Raw genomic sequence first — 18,823 nt, forward strand, 5'->3', positions numbered from 1 at the left:
TAGAGCTCTAATGTACAAGATTCAGTGGTGATTTATTCAGCAGTTTGAAAATAAATAAAGTTTGCGACCGCTTTCCTTAACCACGCCTCTGAAATGCAGCAAAGTCAATGTCACAGAAACACGCTCCATACTCGAACAAAGAACAAATTTAGTTCACACGACATGAACTGTTCAAAAAAGTCCTGGATTGCATAGTTGAACGCAAGATCAGTTCCAGTCGCTTAACAAGTCCAAATTTCGTCAAGCTTTTATTTTTCTTTTTTTTTTTTAAATAAGTGGGGTTGTTAGTAGTTTAGGTATTTAAGATAAATATTAGTATAATGAGTAATGTGTGTCCAATCACAAATGGTGATTTCTCAACGCTAAACAACGTAACCCCTGAAGCAGAGCTAGAATTCGACAAATATTTCATTCGTTAGGAAAACTGTAAAGTCAGCCTTGTGTGTCCTCAATTTGTTTAATCGAAAAATACATCAAATTAAAAATAGTTATAAATAGTAAAACTTGTTTTGAATCGTTCTTTTTGAATCAAACAGTTTGTAACATGCATATATGAATTTATGATTGATTCTTTCACTAAAATAACGTTTTATTGAAATCATTGGCAACATTCGTTCCCAAATTACAGACCGTACCGGGCTTGGAGCCGAACCGGAACGAAACCAAACGAACTGCACCCCAAACGGACAGCAACAGAACAATAAACAATATCGCACGCTAGCCTGGAGGGCTAATGCGGTCTCGATCAACTAGATTATTAGTTGAAATAATTCGTTATCGATTTTATTTTTGGCACATTTTGCATGTTTCCAGTTCGAAAAGATCATCGACCTGATCGGGATCGAACCCGACTAGCCGACCGACATCGCTAACCACAGAACCACGAGGACCAGGCTCGTTCCGATTTTCAATCAGACCGGACAAGATCAAAATTCAGACCTAGCTTTTCGTTCCGATATCGAGCACTTTAACACTTGCGTACCCGACCCATCCTGAGCCGAAAAAATGGAAATTCTTTTACCAAGATTTGAACCGATTTTGATCGAACTTTTTTCGAAAGATCACAAATTTATCATAGTTTTTAGGACAGTAGAAGACATTTCGAAATTTTTTTTTTTTGGTAGCGAAACCTTGCTTGCGACATATCAAACTTTGAGTTTTTGCAAAACAACACTATTGGCGATTGGTATTTGGCCGTATTAGGAGTTGCATTCAAATCTTTTATATTAAATTCAAATCACTCTCCCGTTTCGAAAATTTTCTCTTAGTGCCAAAAAGTCGGTTATTCCCAAAAAAATTTTTTATGAAAGAACAGATCTCGACGTATCACGCATATCTAAAATATTTGGCATCAAAAATTTCATTAAAAAAGCAGGGCTGATGAGGGCTGGTCAAGTTGGCAAAAAAAGTGACTTTAGTGACTATTTTTCGTAAAAAAGTAACTTTAGTGACTTTTTGATGAAAAAAGTGACTTTTGAGTGACCAGCTTGAAAAAAGAGACCAAGTCACTAAAAAGTGACCAACTTGCAGCCCTGTGGAATAAATGAGATATGTAGTATTGTGGCGCCAGCACTATATTAAAGTTCGGAAGTCAGACTTCCGAATTTCTTTCGACTTTACAAACACATAGAACAACTGCGTGTTCACACAACATGAACTGCGGAATGATTTCAATGTATTTGTTTTTATAAACCGGACTGACAGCGCAGTGGCGGCTGAGATGGTTGCAGTGTTGCGAGAACACCAAAAATAAACATCGGAAGTGAGCCTGACTGCCAGTTTATCGGCGACATTTTGATAATTTGAATTTAAATGTACAATAGTAGTTCGATAATACATACGCACAACTGTGTGCTGCCACCTTGATAAATGTATATACTTTGGTGTAGCAAATAAATTCACATAGAAACTGGTTAACACGTGTCTCGTCTACTTATTACACCTTTTCATTTTCTTTTCTTTTTCAAACAAATATCGATTGAACTCTTCTTGTAAAAATAACGTGATGTTATATTAATTTTGTTTTATTTTTCGTCAAAAACCTTTATTGTCTTTTAATAATGTCTGCAAATACATATTGTCTAGAAATAAACTGACACATTATTTTCAAAGTAATTAGTAAGAATATTAGTCTGCGTAGGGGCCGTACGTCGTCTTCAACCTGAACGATACACCTTGCCCGCTGTGCACCTATCCGTCTCGTCCCAGACGAATTGGTTTTAAGAACCATCTTTATCGGGCTGTCGTCCGACATCCTTACGACATGCCCAGCCCACTGCAACCTGCCAGCCCTAGCGGTGTGGACGATAGATGGCTCCCCAAGCAGCTCCTGCAGGTCGTGGTCGTGGTTAGCCTTCTCCACGTTCCGTTTTCCATCTACAGCCCACCGAAGATGGTACGTAACACCTTCTGCTAGAAGACCGCAATCGATCGGAGCGTCCTCCAAAGACCAAAGTATGCACGATTTCCTGCCATAATGCGCCGATGAATTTCTCTGATGGGATCGCTTCAGTAGTTACAAGTGAACACGAACGAGGTACACGAACTCATCGACCACCTCGATTTCATCACCACCAACTTGAACTCGAGGTGCGATGTTAACACTGTCTTCTCGGGAACCCCTTCCTTTCATGTACTTCGTCTTCGATGCATTGATGACCAGTCCAATCCGTTTTACCTCGGTCTTTAGTCCGATGTACGTATCCGCCATCTTCACAAAGGTTCGAGCCACAATGTCGATATCGTCGGTGGAGCCGAACAGTTGAACCGACTTATATCGTGCCACTCGTGTTAAGCCACGCTTTTCTAATGACACTTTTTAGGGCAATATTAAACAGTAGGCACGAGAGACCATCACCTTGCCTTAAACCTCTTCGGGTTTCGAGCAGAACGTGATTTTTTAAAATTGGTAATTTTCCTTCGATTGTCAATTCAAATTCACCCATGTAGGTAGGTATATGGAAGAGTTATCATTCAAGGCATTAAAGCAGTTTCAAGGAATTTTTAATCGCAGCAACGGAGTATGAGATATAACAAAGTCGTTACGTTTCATAGCAACTTTAACAAACAATGGGCGTTTTGTTATTCAAATTTCATTGCAGCGCATGCGCGGATCAAAATAAACAAAACTATTTCTTGAAGTTGCTATGCCACGTTGCAACTTGTTTACGTTTTCCACTCAGTTAAACTGCGATCTACAGAAAACATCCTGTGGGGACTACAATAGTTTCGGTGGATAAACCGGACACGACCGAACGGGAATGTAGATTAACGAAATAAACGCGCGGAATACGATTTCTGAAGCTAACCTTTATTGCGTCTACTTTTATTCTGACGAAACAGGAAGAACTAACAATGATGCGTATGTTTACGTACACATGTAGTAGTGACAGTTCCTGGGGCAGTGTTGCCACAGTACCCCCCTCTAGTTACGCAAGAAATCTCACGCGATGACCAGAAGGCGTAACCTTGGTGTAGCGGTCCTTGGATTCATCCAACAGGTCATTGTTGAATACGTACGCTGTCTTGAGACGATCGATGGAAATTGTTTGGTGCTTACCATTAACGTTAACTTTCATGAATTTATCACTCCGTTCTAGCACTTCGAATGGGCCTTCATACGGATTTTGTAACGGGCGCTTAACGGTATCTCTGACGAAAACGTATTTGCTGGTTTTAAGGTCTTTCGGTATAAACACGGATTTTTTAATGTGGTGAGCGTTTTCTGCTGGTTTCAATTGTTGCATCTGACTGGATAAATTCCGAACGACTACTGTCGGTTACTGGTGCGTCAAAAAATTCCCCGGGCACGCGAAGCGTTTGACCATATACCATTTCGGCAACAGAACAACCCATGTCCTCTTTGATAGTTGTGCGCAATCCCAACATAATCAATGGGAGTGTGTGACACCAATGTTTCGCATTTACACATGTGATTGCCGTTTTTAGAGTGCGGTGAAACCTCTCAACTAAACCGTTTGCCTGAGGATGGTAGGCCGTCGTACGGATCCGAGTGGCTCCAAGTAGTGTGGACAATTCATTAAAGAGTTCGGAATCGAATTGGCGACCTTGATCGGTGCTAATTGTTTCTGGCACACCAAAACGTGATACCCACATATTGCAAAACGCAGCAGCTACTGTTTCCGCTAACATATTCGGCAGGGGGGCTGCCTCGGGCCACCTTGTGAAGCGATCCACCATCGTAAGTAAATACCTGTTACCGCTGAATATCGGAAGGGGACCAACTAAATCGATATGCACGTGTCTAAATCGACCGGTTGGTAGCGAGAATGCTTGCAATGGTGCCGAAGTGTGGCGCTGTATTTTCGACCGTTGGCAGTCTACGCACGATTTAACAAAGTGGGCAACATCACGATTCATAGAAGGCCACACGAATCTATCCGCAATCATTTTCCTGGTCGCTCGCACTCCAGGGTGTGAAAGGTCGTGAATACTTTGTAGAATATTGTACCGCTGCATCTTAGGTATATAGGGACTGTTTAATTGTAATTAAGTTTGGAGCAGTAAACAATTTAATTTTAATTTTAATCTAAATTAATCACTATATTAACTTATTTTTAAATTGTATAATACGGGTTTGATCTGTGCGTGGTGCCAATGAAGAATGTTGACCGTTGCCTGGTCTCAAGAGTACTGACTTTGATAAGCAAACGATCCTGTGGTTTAAGCTGCTGAACGTTCGGATAGCATAGTGTGAGATCTCTCCGTTTGAGTGAGAGAATTAGCGTAGATGGGCTATGAGATGAAGTGGAGTCCTGATCGAATGACAATTGTTCGAGCTTGTAGAGTGCGCGACAACCTTAATTAACCCCTTCGTGACTGGTGGAGCTAACATCTTGCCCCGCCTGGAATGACCATTTCAGATATGACGCGGATGAAGTAGATAGTTTTCGACCACGGTGTGAGAGCCTCCCGATGATGTCCCTCGTTGACATGGAGCGTACTCGATTAATGCGGAAAATAGAAATGGAAAGATAAGACCCCGGTAGCGGGTTTCAAATAGCTAAGATTATTGGAGAGGTCCTCACCTGGACCCTAAGGTTCAAGGGCCTTGAATAATAATTTTCCATTAGCGTACTGGTTGATCTACAATGCAGTAACCGGGTCGTCTGATGTAGATGTTGTTGAAAGTAGGTTGATTTGAAGAGAAACCTCTAGTTCGACTGCGGCTGCGCTGTTGGTACAGGTGATTTTTGTTTGGATTCAAATGAAGGTATCGGAAGAAACCCAAGTTTCGCAACTGGCCGTGTAAGGAAGCCATTCACTGTCTGAAGCGTAACTACCCGTGTCACTCCGTCTCTTCCAGGATGTAATGCGTGTATTCTTGCCGTCACCCAGCGCATTGGTGGCTGGGACTCATCTGCGATGATAACGAGCTGGTTCTTATTAATCTAGACTGGTGGGTGTGACCATTTAGGACGAGGCTGAAGCGAAGTCAGATATTCTACGTGCCAGCGTTTCCATATATCCTGAAGTATTTTCTGCACCTGATGCCAATGGCGCAAACGATTGAGAGGAATGTTGTCATAATTGAGCTCTGGCACTGATTGGAGAGCACTACCAACCAAAAAATGGCCTGGTGTCAGTACGTGCAAATCTTCGGGATCATTCGTAAGCTTGATGAGCGGGCGTGAGTTTAAGCAGCGTTCAATCTGGGTTAACAAGGTTTCCATATCGTCATAGCGCAATAGACCCTTTCCCAAAACACGAATGAAATGCTTTTGAGCGGAATGTATTGCTGCCTCCCAGAGACCGCCGAAGTGTGATCCTCTGGGGGGGTTAAAATGCCGCCGAATTCCAACCTTTGCGCCTTCCTGCTGCACCGTATCCTTAAACTCTTCATTGCGGAGAAGGTTGCGGAGATCGTTAGCCGCCCCAACAAAGTTTTTGCCGTTGTCTGAAAACACCTCGGAAGGGAGCCCACGTCGGGACACGAAGCGGCGGAAGGCTTGCATGAACTTGACGGTGCTAAGATCAGGAACGAGTTCCATGTGTACCGCCTTGGTACTAAAACAAACGAATAAGGATACGTATGCCTTTGTAGGTGCATCTCGGCGATGGCGGGGTTGGATGTAAATTGGGCCCCAAAAGTCGACACCAACTATTGAGAAGGGTCTAGAGGCGACGACTCTCTGAACCGGAAGCTCCGCCATGTACTGTTCTATGAGTTTCGGCTTAGCCCGAAAACAAGTTGTGCATTCGTGAATAACTCGACGTATCACGTTTCGGCCACCCAAAATCCAGAAACGAAGCCTTATTGTGTTTAACAAAAGCTGAGCCGCTGCGTGTAGTAGACGCTCGTGATAGCACCGCACCAGCAGTTTCGTAAAGGGGTGTGATTCCGGTAGTAGGATCTGGTGTTTGGTATCGTACGATTGTGCTGATTGACCTAAACGGCCACCGATTCGCATGACGTTGTCGGTTCCAATTATCGGACTGAAGCGGAAAAGGCGAGATTTTGACGAAATCGGTTGCTGCTGTTGAAGAGCCTTTCATTCGTCTGGAAAGCAATCACGTTGTACTAATCGCACGAGAGTTATTTCAGCGCTAAGGATTTCTGTCATAGTGGGTGCAGCATATGGTATTCTTTCATTTTTTGAAAGTCGAAAGTTAGCACAAAAACGTTGACAAAGGGCTGTAGTCCGAAGAAGACTGTGATACTTAGAAAACTTCGAGGCAAGAGTTTCTACGAACGAAGGACCTTCCGGTGCAGCTTGTATTGAAGCTAATGTTTTTCGTGCCTCTTTAGTTACTTCTGGACTGGAATGCAGCTCAGGAGCTGGTAACGGCCACAACTCTCTTTCTTTTTCAAGCCATTCAGGACCCTCCCACCACAACTTGTTGGACAACAGGTGTACCGGTGTTAATCCTCTCGAAATATGGTCGGCGGGATTCTCGCTGGTAGGAACATAGCTCCATTGACAGTTCTGAGTTGCTTGTTGAATGCGAGCCACCTTGTTAGCAACAAACGTAGTCCAGGAAGAAGGTGATGCTTATAGCCAGCTCAACACAAATTTTGAATCCACCCAAAAGTAGGTAGTATCGATGATCCGAAGCGCATCTCGAACCTTGACATATAGTTCAGCTGCCATTCTTGCTCCACATAATTCCAGTCTTGGAATGGTTTGTTGTTTTAGTGGTGCCACCTTTGAGCGTGATGTCAGCAGGGCAACCCGTGTTTTACCCGATGCGCTAGCCGACCGCAGATAGCAGCAACAACCGTAAGCCAGCTGTGATGCATCGGAAAAAAGGTGTAACTCCAGCGAACGTGGGCTTGGGCATGAGATAAACCGATCGATTCGAAGGTCGTTCAATGAAATAAGCTGAGAGCGATACGAATTCCAACTCTCTATCATTGTCTGTGGCAGCTCGTGGTCCCAATCCCAAGGTTTTCCATTTTTTTCTTTAAGCGTCCACAATGTTTGCATAAAAATTTTGGCATCTAATACCACAGGGCCGACCAAGCCCAATGGATCGAAAAGCTTAGCTATCCGCGAAAGCACTGCTCGCTTTGTTATAGTTGTGCGAATTTCGAGGTGCTCATTACGGATTACGTATTTCAGTTTATCGGTGCTTGGCTCCCAGTGCAGGCCAAGTGTTATAATTGATTGGTCCTTGTCTAAATCAACTAACGATTGTAGTGCCCTGTCAGCCTGGGGGACGCCTTCGAGTGCTGCATGACTGTTGCTCGCCCACTTTCTAAGTTGCATACCTGCTGATGAAAACATGGAATCTAGCTGGTGGCGCAGTACTGCTGCATTTTCAACTGTGTCAGCACCTGAGTATAAATCGTCCACATAAAAATCTTCACAGGTGGCCTTTGCTGCAGCAGGGTAATTTTCGCGTTCATCTTCAGCGAGTTTTTGAAGGACACGGGTGGCTAAAAATGGTGCTGAAGTGGTACCATATGTAACCGTTTTTAATTCGTACACAGACACGATTCCGAAGGAGAAAATCGCCAAAATATCCGGTGCAGTGGTGTGTCTGCTGGATCCAGCCGTATTTGACGATACATTTTTGCAACATCTGCAACAAGTGCCACAGAATGCAATCGTGATCGCATTAGTACGGAGCGAATGTCCTCCTGTATAACCGGGCCAGCGAACATGGCATCATTGAGAGAAATTCCATTTGTACCTTTACATGAAGCGTCAAACACGACGCGCACCTTGGTAGTGCTGCTGTCTTCTCTGGTAACCGGATGGTGTGGTAGAAAAAAGTTTGGTTGTGTTGTTTCCTTTGATTCATCGATGCGTTCCATGCAGAGCCGAATTTACGATTGTGGGGGCCCGGGGCCCAGTTTACAGTGGGGGCCCCAGAATAAAACAAACCCGTTTTTTTATCGTACGAGTTAAAAACACTTATTTCTCATTGAAAAGTTACCAAAAATTTGCTAGAATTTTTTCTTACGAGTTTTTTTTTTTGCAGAGAACTTATTGATTGAATAATCAACATTCAGCTCCTTCAGAATATTGTACTCTCAACTTAACAATGCTAAGTTTGACAGCCTTTCACTCTTCATAGTCGTACGCAACCTATTTTCAATCAGTTTCATCTTCGATAAAGATCTTTCTCCAGTTGCGTTCGAGATCATTAGGCTCAAATAAATAAATGTATGCAACTGCTCGAAATCCGGAATTTTTCTTGATATCTGAAAAATAAAAACCTACCGTAATTCGAAAAAAAATGCGATCCGCAAGCAAAAATTTGCACACAATTTGAGAAAGACTGCGCAAATATAAGGCTACGCTGGCAATAATCTACAGAACCTAGGAAAAAACTAGGGGTAAGCGGGGTAAGACCGCCCCCTTGAGCAATTCTGTTTATAGGAAAAAAAGTTGCGGCTGCAATTTCATTTTTTCTTCGCTAAGAGGTTCTTCTATTCAATACCCGCATTTAAAAAATAAGAACTGAAATATTTTTGTTTATTTTCCAGTTTTTTTTTCAATTTTTAAAAATTCATTGAAAATGTGCAGATCTTTTTCATGCGGGGTAAGCCCGCCCACCAGCGCACAGTGGTCCAATGAGGCAAAAAGTGGAACTTAATTCCATAGCGCCTTTCAACTTCATCCTAGCTTAATAGTATTTTCAGAGCAATTGTTTGTATGAATGACCCGCATAATTGCAAATTGTCAAAAAATATGAAAAGTTTACTATACTAAAACTAAAAAAATTGACTTTTTTGTGTTAAGAGATAGAAGAATATTTTATTCAGCAAAGTTGTAGAAAATTAAAAAATATGAAACTTTGTTGAACAAATGAAAATCCTATCTCTTTTCGGTACAAAGTTATAAAGTACACTACATGGAACTTATTTAAAAGTTAGTTTTTTGTACTTAACTTTTGTTAGTTGCATTTTACACGAAAGTGTAGTTCGGAGGAATTATTAGGACACACAAAACACACATTTTTGCCGAAGACCATATATCTCCAGGACTTTTCCTTACAAAGTTACATCATATTTTAGCTTATTTTTTCGATAACTTCAAGAACGTATAGGTTAAAAAGGGGCGAGTGGAATCATGATGTCAATATTTTTCCTTGCAGTTAAGCTGAAGTACTATAAACTTCTTTAGGTTCCATTTGTCCCAATCCACTCATTTTAGAGTACGTCGAGCATATGTTACAGTAGGTTTTCATATATTAAATATACTAACTTTTTTGTGTTAAGAGATAAGGGAATGGTTTATTCGGCAAATTTTTAGAACATACAAAAATATGAAACTTTGTTGAACAAACAAAATTTCTATCTTCATTGGGAACAGAGTTACAGAGTATTTACTGTAAAAGTTACTTAAAAGTTAGTTTTTTGTATTTAACTTTTGTTAGTTACATTTTACAAGAAAACGTTGTTCTAAAGAAGCATTTGGGCATACAAAACACACGTTTTTGTTGAAGGTCACACATCTCCAGGGCTTATCCTTACAAAGATATAGTACATTTCAGCATATTTTTTCGATAACTTTAAGAACGTATAAAGGAAAAAGGGGCAAGTGGAATCATGATGTCAATTCTTTTTCTCAAAGTTTAGCTCAAATGCTCAAAACTACTATAAGTTACATCCGTCCCAATCCACCTAATCTTTATTCTATACGTTGTTGAAGTTATCGAAAAAATATGCTGGAATGCGCTATAACTTTGTAAGGAAAAGTCCTGGAGATGTGTGGCCTTCAACAAAAACGTGTGTTTTGTATGCTCAAATGCTTCTTTAGAACAACGTTTTCTTGTAAAATGTAACTAACAAAAGTTAAATACAAAAAACTAACTTTTAAGTAACTTTTACATGAAATACTCTGTAACTCTGTTCCCAATGAAGATAGAAATTTTGTTTGTTCAACAAAGTTTCATATTTTTGTATGTTTTAAAAATTTGCCGAATAAACCATTCCTCTATCTCTTAACACAAAAAAGTTAGTATATTTAATATATGAAAACCTACAGAAACATATGCTCGCCGTACTTTAAAATGGGTGGATTGGGACAAATGGAACCTAAAGAAGTTTATAGTACTTCAGCTTAACTGCAAGGAAAAGTAATGACATCATGATTCAACTTGCCCCTTTTTAACCTATACGTTCTTGAAGTTATCGAAAAAATAAGCTAAAATATGATATAATTTTGTAAGGAAAAGTCCTGAAGATATATGGTCTTCGGCAAAAATGTGAGTTTTATGTGTCTTAACAATTCCTCCGAACTACACTTTCGTGTAGAATGCAACTAACAAAAGTTAAGTACAAAAAACTAACTTTTAAATAAGTTCCATGTAGTGTACTTTATAACTTTGTACCGAAAAGAGATAGGATTTTCATTTGTTCAACAAAGTTTCATATTTTTTAATTTTCTACAACTTTGCTGAATGAACTATTCTTCTATCTCTTAACACAAAAAAGTTAATTTGTTAATATTTAGTATAGTAAACTTTCCATATTTTTTGTTAATTTGCAATTATGCGGGTCATTCATACAAACAATTGCTCCGAAGACACTATTAAGCTAGGATGAAGTTGAAAGGCACTATGGAATTAAGTTCCACTTTTTGCCATATTGGACCACTGTGCAGCGGGGAGGCGAGGATAAACAATATTTTTAGGGCCGAAACGGTTGATTTTATCGGTATAGTGTCTCTGACAAAGTTGTGGATGGTATTTTTTTTCTTTTTAAATAAAATATACACTGTGAAAAATCTGAAAAAAAAAATTTCTAAGTTTCAACTTATTTTGTTTTCTGATTATTCAAGTTCAGATCAATGTTTGGGTAACTTTTTTGGTTTTCAAAATAAATAGATTTTTCAGAATTGGGGGTTTTCAAGATATTGAATTCATAATATACCTATCTTTAAGCTAAAATTTAAAACTCATCAAACCTGTCTGTATAATTCTTTTGAAGACTTATTATGTATAGAAAAATACTAATAATTATTCTTTCGTTTATTTATATTTTCAATTTTTTTATGTTTTTTTTTTGAAGAACAAAATTATCAACGACTCTATACACCAAACAAACCGTCAAAAAAAAAAAATTCTTCACAAAAATTTAGCTATTAATATTTCTATTACTCCATGATCCAACAACCATAAAATTTTAGCTTACCTTTTGTAGATTTTACAGGCAAAAACTTATTTTTTCAAATAAATTTGAAAAAAAAAATATATTTTTAATTCTATTTTTATATCTTTTCTTTAAATTTTTTTAGAGTGTGTATTTTTTTCGGAAGTAAAAAACTACTATTTTCAATTCTGCCGGAGACGTCATACCAATCAAACAAACCGTCATGTCTCTAAAATTATTTTGGTTCATTAACACCATTTTCACACAGGTTTACTTTTTTCAAAAATAAGTCTTGTTAAAATATATTACTAGAAAAGCTTCAACCAAATCGAAAATGGTTGATTAACATCGATGTCTTATGTGGCTTGAAGTTGTTTTACTGATCCTGTAAATATTCCCTTTGTAGTGTCGAGGCATTTGGGTCTTGAAGTAAAACAACAAGCAGTTGGATACGTGGCGGTTTTACCCCTTGTATAGTAGGCGACTTTACCCCCAGTGGAACATTTTCATATTTGACCGAAAAAGTAGTCAAAATTACAAGATTACACACGGCCTTCGATATTCCCGAAAAAAGATAGATTCAGGCAAGCGATTAAACGTATATTCACGAACAAAACAATAGATTTGTAGACTGAAAAACCTTAAGTCCCGTTGCCGCAAAACAATAGCGCATTGACTGGTTGCCAGCTGAAAAGTTGTTTTTGGTTATTTCTGCGACCGTTCGCGCACTATCAAAACAGAAAAACGTGCAAAATGTTATGTAATTATACTGTGATAGACACGTTGAAGAAATTTTTCAATTATTTTATAACTTGGTAGTAAAACTACAGTGGGCGGTCTTACCCCGCAGGGCGGTCTTACCCTGTTTACCCCTACACACTTCTGCAGGTCAATAAAATCTGCACACGGACTCTGAAATTCTGCATTTTGCAACGCAAATCTAGTATCCCTGATTCGGACAGGTAAACTTATTTTCGGAATCAACAGCAATGTATTAAAAAAACTTGTGGATTATCTTCTTTCCTGCTTGATTTCCCATGCGCGCTGGTTTGAATCAAATGGTGTGTTAATGTGTGTCATTCCAAGAGAATCGAAGGTGAAATCTTATGGATGTGGTTGTGATATTGGCGCTCGCGAAAAAATAACACCGAAGGAATGTTCCAGATTGAAATGGTCTGTTCAAATTTTCTTACTGTAAATTGAACTTTTGATTGAATCTCATTTTTGACTGAGAAAAGAACTTTTTCTCGTTTTGTGGGAGCCCCAAAAATGTGGGGGCCCGGGGCCCGGGCCCCCTGGGCCCCCCCTTAAATCCGGCTCTGGTTCCATGTGTCCTAGAGTTATGTACTCTCGCATGAATTTATGGTAGCTTTCCGATAACTGCGGGTTACGGCTCAATCGTGCCTCGAGCATGCGGAATCGGTGAAATGCTGTGCGCCGATTATCGCTAAGTTTGTTTCTGATCTCTTCGTTTAGTGGCAATCGAACAGTGTACCGCCCAGTTTCCAGGCGAGTTACGTGCTTACAGAAATGATTCTCGCAAAATACCTCCTGTGGTGAGTAAGCTGGTCCTGAGTCATCCTCGATGGCCCAAAATCGCTCTATAGACCGATGTAGATCTGCGGTAGCCGCTAAATTGCAAGAGATTGTTCCTCGTTCATTTTGTACGTCGATTTTTCCCGAAACGACCCATCCGAAGACGGAATTGATCAAGCATGATAGTGTATCGCCTAGCACAATGCGCCCGGCAACGTTGAACGCGTCAAAAAATATCTCTGCACCAAGCACAACATCAATGGGACAGGATTCGTAGAAGACAGGGTCAGCTAATTGAATTCCAGGTGGTAATGACCACGATGAAGCATTAACCGAGAGGGACGGTAAATCAATTGTAACCTTGGGGAGAACCAACAATTCTATCTCATTAACATACTCGGAGATGCGGGATTTTACAGTAGATCGAATTTTGAATCGCACTTGTGTGGAGGATTGCCCTATCCCCTTGATTGGGAGATCTGCTCTAGCACGCTGAATTTTCATGCGTTGACTCACTCGCTCGGTTACGAAGCAACATTCACTACCTGAATCAAGGAGAGCACGGGCTGTGTGCTCATTTCCAACGTCGTCTACGAGAATGATCATTGCAGTCGCTAACAAGACTTTTGTTCTTCTTTCCTTCTGCGAAGTGCAGCTAGTGATACTGGTGTGAGCTGCTGGAGTGGATGAGTGCGGAGCTTTATTGGAACTAAACTGGCCGGGTGGATCGTGTTGGTTCAATGGCTCAACCGCTTGAGCGACTGACGCAGAACTGTTTTGGTTTGACCTCTGCATGCACAGCTGTGTGTGGTGTCGGCCTTGACACTTCCGGCAACTACTTTCAGAAGAGCAATCTTTTGCCATATGACCTCGTCGTAAGCAATTTCGGCAAAGTTGATTGCGTCGAACCAATTGTTCCTTTTCACTTACTGACATTTGAGAAAAGGAAGAGCATTGATAGAGCGTATGCTGTCCAGAGCACACTATGCAGCCACGGAAACCTTTGGTTACTGTTCCGGGATTGGAAGACCGGAAAGGAACAGGTTTTGTGGAAACGATATGTTGCGGTGTGTCGACGTTTCCCTTTCCTACTGTTTGTAAAACGTTAACCCGACGCTGCAGGAATTCTATGAGTTGACTAAATTTAACTGCTTGATTTGCTTCATCGTATTCTTCCCAATCACGTCTGGTCACATTGTCTAATCGAGTGCTAAGAATGTGAATAAGTAACACATCCCAGTGTTCAGTATTTTCGCCCAACTGTTTTAAAATTTTTACATTAGTTTGAAACTTCTCAATGAGTGTGTGCAGTTCGGTGGCTGTCTCACGTTTCAGGCATGGGAAGTCGAATAAAGATTGCACGTATGTCCTTTTCAAGCGACGAGGGTTTTGAAAGTGAGTAACTAATGTTTGCCATGCTACCGGATACTGCTCGTTACTAATGGGGATAGTCTGTATGAGCTTGAGTGCTTCCCCGGACAGAGATGAACGCAAATAGTAAAATTTTTGTATAGTAGAAAGCGTGGCCGAAGAGTGTACCAACGATAAGAACAGATCATGAAAATTCATCCAACCTTCGTGTTCGCCACTAAAGATTGGAATTTTGACGTCCGGAAGCTTGACTTGAAGTGGATGGGAGGGTTCTTGAGGTCTTTGTTGGGTAGGTTGGTGGTTAGGCTGGCGATTGTGTAAAAGAAGCGTACCTTTGGCGCGATAGTATGTTTTTTCGACGTCATTCCTTTCTTTGTCGTAGGCATTTAAAACATCTTCGTCCTCTTCTAAGGATTCCAGTTCCGTTTGCACCGCATTATATTCATTCCACATCACCACTAAATTTTCTAACCCACTGAAACTTCCAGTTCATCACGATCCGCTTGGTAATTGGCTATGAAGCTTGTTATTTCCGAGAAGGATTTTATCACAACGCGTTTGCGATTTTTCAGGCTGCGAAGCTTTCTTTCTGCCGACGACATGGTGCTGAATGTTGGGAAGTCCTACAAACAAAGACCGCGTAGACCTAAAAGAAGCAAAAAAACCAATAGGAACCTCAATTACCTGATTGAGGCAAATTATTCCCTTGTATCAATATAGAAGTTGCTGGCTGGTATAATTTCGTCTGTTCGTGGCAAAACTATTATCGGAGTAGTGGCTTCGATATATTCGCTAAAGTTACAAATTGCCAACTATCATCTCCCGTGGAATTTATCCTCGTCTCGCAGAAGTATATTCGTTGCGCAAGCAATTATCGAAATCCAAGCCACATAAAAAAAGACCCGGTAGAACAATCGATAGAAGCGTAAAACAATGGAACCTCACTCACCTATTCGGTGCATTAACAATGCCTTGAATGTAATTAATTGTTCTTCCAAATCAGCCGCGATGGCGCTTTCGCCTTCGATCTTTTATTGACGGCAATTTTTAGCGGATAGACGGAATTCATTCGACGTCTGATCCGGCTCGAAGGACCATGTTTAATTGTAATTAGTTTGGAGCAGTAAACAATTTAATTTTGATTTTATTCTAAATAAATCATTATATTAACTTATTTTTAAATTGTATAATACGGGTTTGATCTGTGCGTGGTGCCAATGAAGAATGTTGACCGTTGCCTGGTCTCAAGAGTACTGACTTTGATAAGCTAACGATCCTGTGGTTTAAGCTGCTGAACGTTCGGATAGCATAGTGTGAGATCTCTCCGTTTGAGTGAGAGAATTAGCGTAGATGGGCTATGAGATGAAGTGGAGTCCTGATCGAATGACAATTGTTCGAGCTTGTAGAGTGCGCGACAATCTTAATTAACCCCTTCGTGACTGGTGGAGCGAACAGGGACGTACCCGATCTACGAGCGATGTGTCGCAATAGATTGGTTGTGTAGAATGCTTGGATGTTATCAGTTCCAGCTGCAATGATGATTTCTTATGAGTTAGTAATTTTTGTGGTTCGGGATCGATTTTCTGGTTTTCTGCTATTTCGTCAAAATTGATTACAGATGGAAAACCGATAGTTTCGACGCGTGAAAGCGCATCTGCCGCAACGTTATCTTTTCCAGTGATATGCCTAATTGACTTAGTGAAACTCGAAATGTATTCGAGATACCGTTCTTCATGTGGTAAGTGGCTGGACTTCGAGTTTAAGGCACAGGTGAGTGGTCGATGGTCGGTGTATATGACGAAATCGCGACCTTCGACGAGGTGGCGGAAATATTTTACTGCTAACTTCATAGCCGTTAATTCGCGCCCGAAGACCGAATATTTTTTCTGTGAATCTGAGAACTTTTGTGAGAAAAATCCAAATGGTCTCCAAGTGCCATTTACATATTGTTGAAGTACTGCTCCTGCCGCTGTGTCCGAAGCGTCGACCATCAGCCCCATCGGTTTTGAAGGGTCCGGATAATGTAACAGAGCAGCATTTGCTAGGCTATGTTTACTGTTTTCGAAGGCTGTTTCTGCCGCTGTATTCCATTTTAGTTTCCGTGTGTCGTTTTTTCGGTTGCCTGTAATCAACCGTTGAAGCTCTTGTTGCATGTCTGCAGCGCCGGAAATGAACCGTTTATATCCGTTTAATAATGCTAGGAAACGTCGCAATTTCTTAATGGTGCAAGGTCGCTTGTAGTCCACCACTGCTTTCACTCGTTCCGGTTGTGGTTTGATTCCATTTTCATTTATCCGGTAACCAAGAAAGTATACTTCGGTTTCTGCGAATTTACACTTCTCGAGGTTGAGGACAAGTCCATAACGCTGCAACCTATTAAATACTGTTCGGACGTGATCATGGTGCTCTTTCTCGGATGTAGATGCGATGCAGATGTCATCGACAAACACGACTACGAAATCTAGATCCCCAAGATCACGATGCATGAAACGCTGGAACGACTGACTCGCGTTGCAGAGTCCAAACTGCATCCGTGTGAACTCGAACAATCCGAAAGGTGTTATCACTGCAGTTTTGGGAATGTCGCATTCTTCTACAGGAACGTTGTAGTATGCGCGTACCAGATCCAACGTGGTGAAAAATTTTCTTCCCAGAAAATTGTTGAGTAAGTCGTGAATATGAGGAACGGGGTAGCGATCGGGAACTGTAACTCGGTTCAAGCTCCTGTAATCGCCTACAAAACGCCACTCCTTATTTTTCTTTTGGACACAGTGAAGTGGGCTGGCCCAGCAGCTTTTCGAGGGACGACATATTCCGAGCTCCATCATCATTGCGAATTCCTTTTTTGCTGCCTGTAACTTATCCGGTGCCAATCTTCTCACTTTACATGCCACTGGGGGGCCTTTTGTTTGGATGTGGTGAGTCACATCGTGGTTAATGTCACAACGCACTGTTGGTGGTGCTGTAATTCCGCGGTGTTCTATAAGAAGATCTCGGAAAGGGTGATTAACATCGATTGTTGTTATACCGTAAACGGCGGCTTCTTTCAACCCACCTTTTGAGTGTAATTTAGTGCAATCGTCGACTAAACGACGGTTTCCAAGGTCAACCATCAGTCCGAAGTTAGACAGAAAATCAGCGCCAATGATTGCTGTTGTGACGTCCGCTAGCAAGAACTTCCACGAAAATCGGCGTCGTAGACCTAAGTCTGTCGTGACAAAACGAGTACCGTACGTGCGTATTCTAGTTCCATTTGATGCATGTAGTTGAAAAGCCGATGGACTGTTTGACTTATCTCCTCTAGATGCGGGGATTATGGACACTTCCGATCCAGTGTCGATAAGAAACCGTAAGTTTGAAGAACGGTCGAAAATTTGCAATCTATGACTTTGAAGAACACCACCCGCCTCGCTTGTCTGAGGTGGGTGCGATGTTAGTTTTTTGGATTGTAGTACTTACACGGAGAGCGGCATTGCTCCACTTGCGAGCCAAACTTGCGATGGTACCAGCAAATGTTATTGTCATTGCTTCGACGTCGGGATGTCGAGCGTGAACGGACATTTTGTTGTCCTGCTTTCATGCGACGTAATTCAGCGGTCAAGGCTGCTACCTGTTCAGCCAGGTCGTCTTGTGATCCGAAAACAGGAGCTGCCGAAGCCGATGCGACTGCGGAGGCTTGAGGAACTAAATCGTTAATTTTATCACCCTGCTCCGCTATTTTCGTGAGGCTTCCATCGTTCATACTGAGAACGGTTCGTACATTTGATGGCAAGCGTTCTAAGAATAGCATCTTAAGTAACTCGTCGTCAACGTTTAGTCCAGCTGATAATTCTTTTGGCATTTTGGCTTATAAATGCGTTGGACGGAGATCCCCTAAGTCACACGATCCAAGAAGCTTCTCGAGTTTCGTTCGAGGTGTCAGCTCGAAACGAGAGATAAGACGGTCCTTTATAGAAGTATACTTGTTCTCCGCTGGTGGGTTCCTTATCAGATCAGCGACTTGACATATCACTGATTGATCTATTTTTGCTACGATGTGATGAAATTTTGTTTCATCCTGGGTAACACCAGCTAGAGCAAATTGCGCTTCTGCTTGCGCGAACCACATCGTAGGATCCGATTTCCAAAAATCCGGTAACTTAACCGCAACTGCTGCTATGGCTGCTGGTTGCATCGTGGCGAATGACGACTATTTTGGAGACGTTATATTAATGGTATTTTTTGTAGCGCGAAAATAAGTTCTTAATGCTCGGCGGGGTCACCAATGTGGGGACTACAATCGTTTCGGTGGATAAACCGGACACGACCGAACGGGAATGTAGATTAACGAAATAAACGCGCGGAATACGA

The 18,823-nt window shown here is 41.2% G+C and overlaps 4 protein-coding genes across 4 annotated transcripts; all 4 read right to left on the reverse strand.

Annotated features, from left to right (window-relative positions):
- Positions 1 to 5,411: 5,411 nt before the first annotated feature.
- On the reverse strand, positions 5,412 to 6,011 carry LOC129720261 (uncharacterized). The gene has a single exon (XM_055671714.1). It carries the CDS (start codon positions 6,009 to 6,011, stop codon positions 5,412 to 5,414), a length of 600 nt encoding a protein of 199 aa, XP_055527689.1.
- Positions 6,012 to 7,013: 1,002 nt separating this feature from the next.
- Positions 7,014 to 8,281, reverse strand: LOC129720262 (uncharacterized). Its single transcript, XM_055671715.1, has 2 exons — positions 8,127 to 8,281; positions 7,014 to 8,046 (listed from the first exon to the last, which is right to left on the reverse strand). The coding sequence occupies exons 1-2, from the start codon at positions 8,279 to 8,281 to the stop codon at positions 7,014 to 7,016; spliced, it is 1,188 nt and encodes a 395-aa protein (XP_055527690.1).
- A 4,672-nt stretch (positions 8,282 to 12,953) lies between these two features.
- LOC129720263 (uncharacterized) lies at positions 12,954 to 14,926 on the reverse strand. The gene is made up of 2 exons (XM_055671717.1): positions 13,062 to 14,926; positions 12,954 to 12,996 (listed from the first exon to the last, which is right to left on the reverse strand). The coding sequence occupies exons 1-2, from the start codon at positions 14,924 to 14,926 to the stop codon at positions 12,954 to 12,956; spliced, it is 1,908 nt and encodes a 635-aa protein (XP_055527692.1).
- Positions 14,927 to 18,320: 3,394 nt separating this feature from the next.
- On the reverse strand, positions 18,321 to 18,647 carry LOC129720264 (uncharacterized). Its single transcript, XM_055671718.1, has one exon. The coding sequence runs from the start codon at positions 18,645 to 18,647 to the stop codon at positions 18,321 to 18,323; it is 327 nt and encodes a 108-aa protein (XP_055527693.1).
- Between the last annotated feature and the right edge of the window lie 176 nt (positions 18,648 to 18,823).

The sequence above is a fragment of the Wyeomyia smithii genome, chromosome 2, assembly GCF_029784165.1.
Source record: "Wyeomyia smithii strain HCP4-BCI-WySm-NY-G18 chromosome 2, ASM2978416v1, whole genome shotgun sequence".
Taxonomy (NCBI): domain Eukaryota; kingdom Metazoa; phylum Arthropoda; class Insecta; order Diptera; family Culicidae; genus Wyeomyia; species Wyeomyia smithii.

What these genes read in the sequence shown, in the direction of transcription:
- LOC129720261 (XM_055671714.1), bottom strand. Translation starts at nt 6,011, where the DNA reads ATGGAACTCGTTCCTGATCTTAGCACCGTCAAGTTCATGCAAGCCTTC.
- LOC129720262 (XM_055671715.1), bottom strand. Translation starts at nt 8,281, where the DNA reads ATGGAACGCATCGATGAATCAAAGGAAACAACACAACCAAACTTTTTT. An exon ending in ATTTCTCTCAATGATGCCAT is followed by an intron (nt 8,047 to 8,126) that starts GTTCGCTGGCCC and finishes CACTTGTTGCAG; the next exon opens with ATGTTGCAAAAATGTATCGT.
- LOC129720263 (XM_055671717.1), bottom strand. Translation starts at nt 14,926, where the DNA reads ATGTGGAATGAATATAATGCGGTGCAAACGGAACTGGAATCCTTAGAA. An exon ending in ACTCGCCTGGAAACTGGGCG is followed by an intron (nt 12,997 to 13,061) that starts GTACACTGTTCG and finishes ATCGGCGCACAG; the next exon opens with CATTTCACCGATTCCGCATG.
- LOC129720264 (XM_055671718.1), bottom strand. Translation starts at nt 18,647, where the DNA reads ATGCAACCAGCAGCCATAGCAGCAGTTGCGGTTAAGTTACCGGATTTT.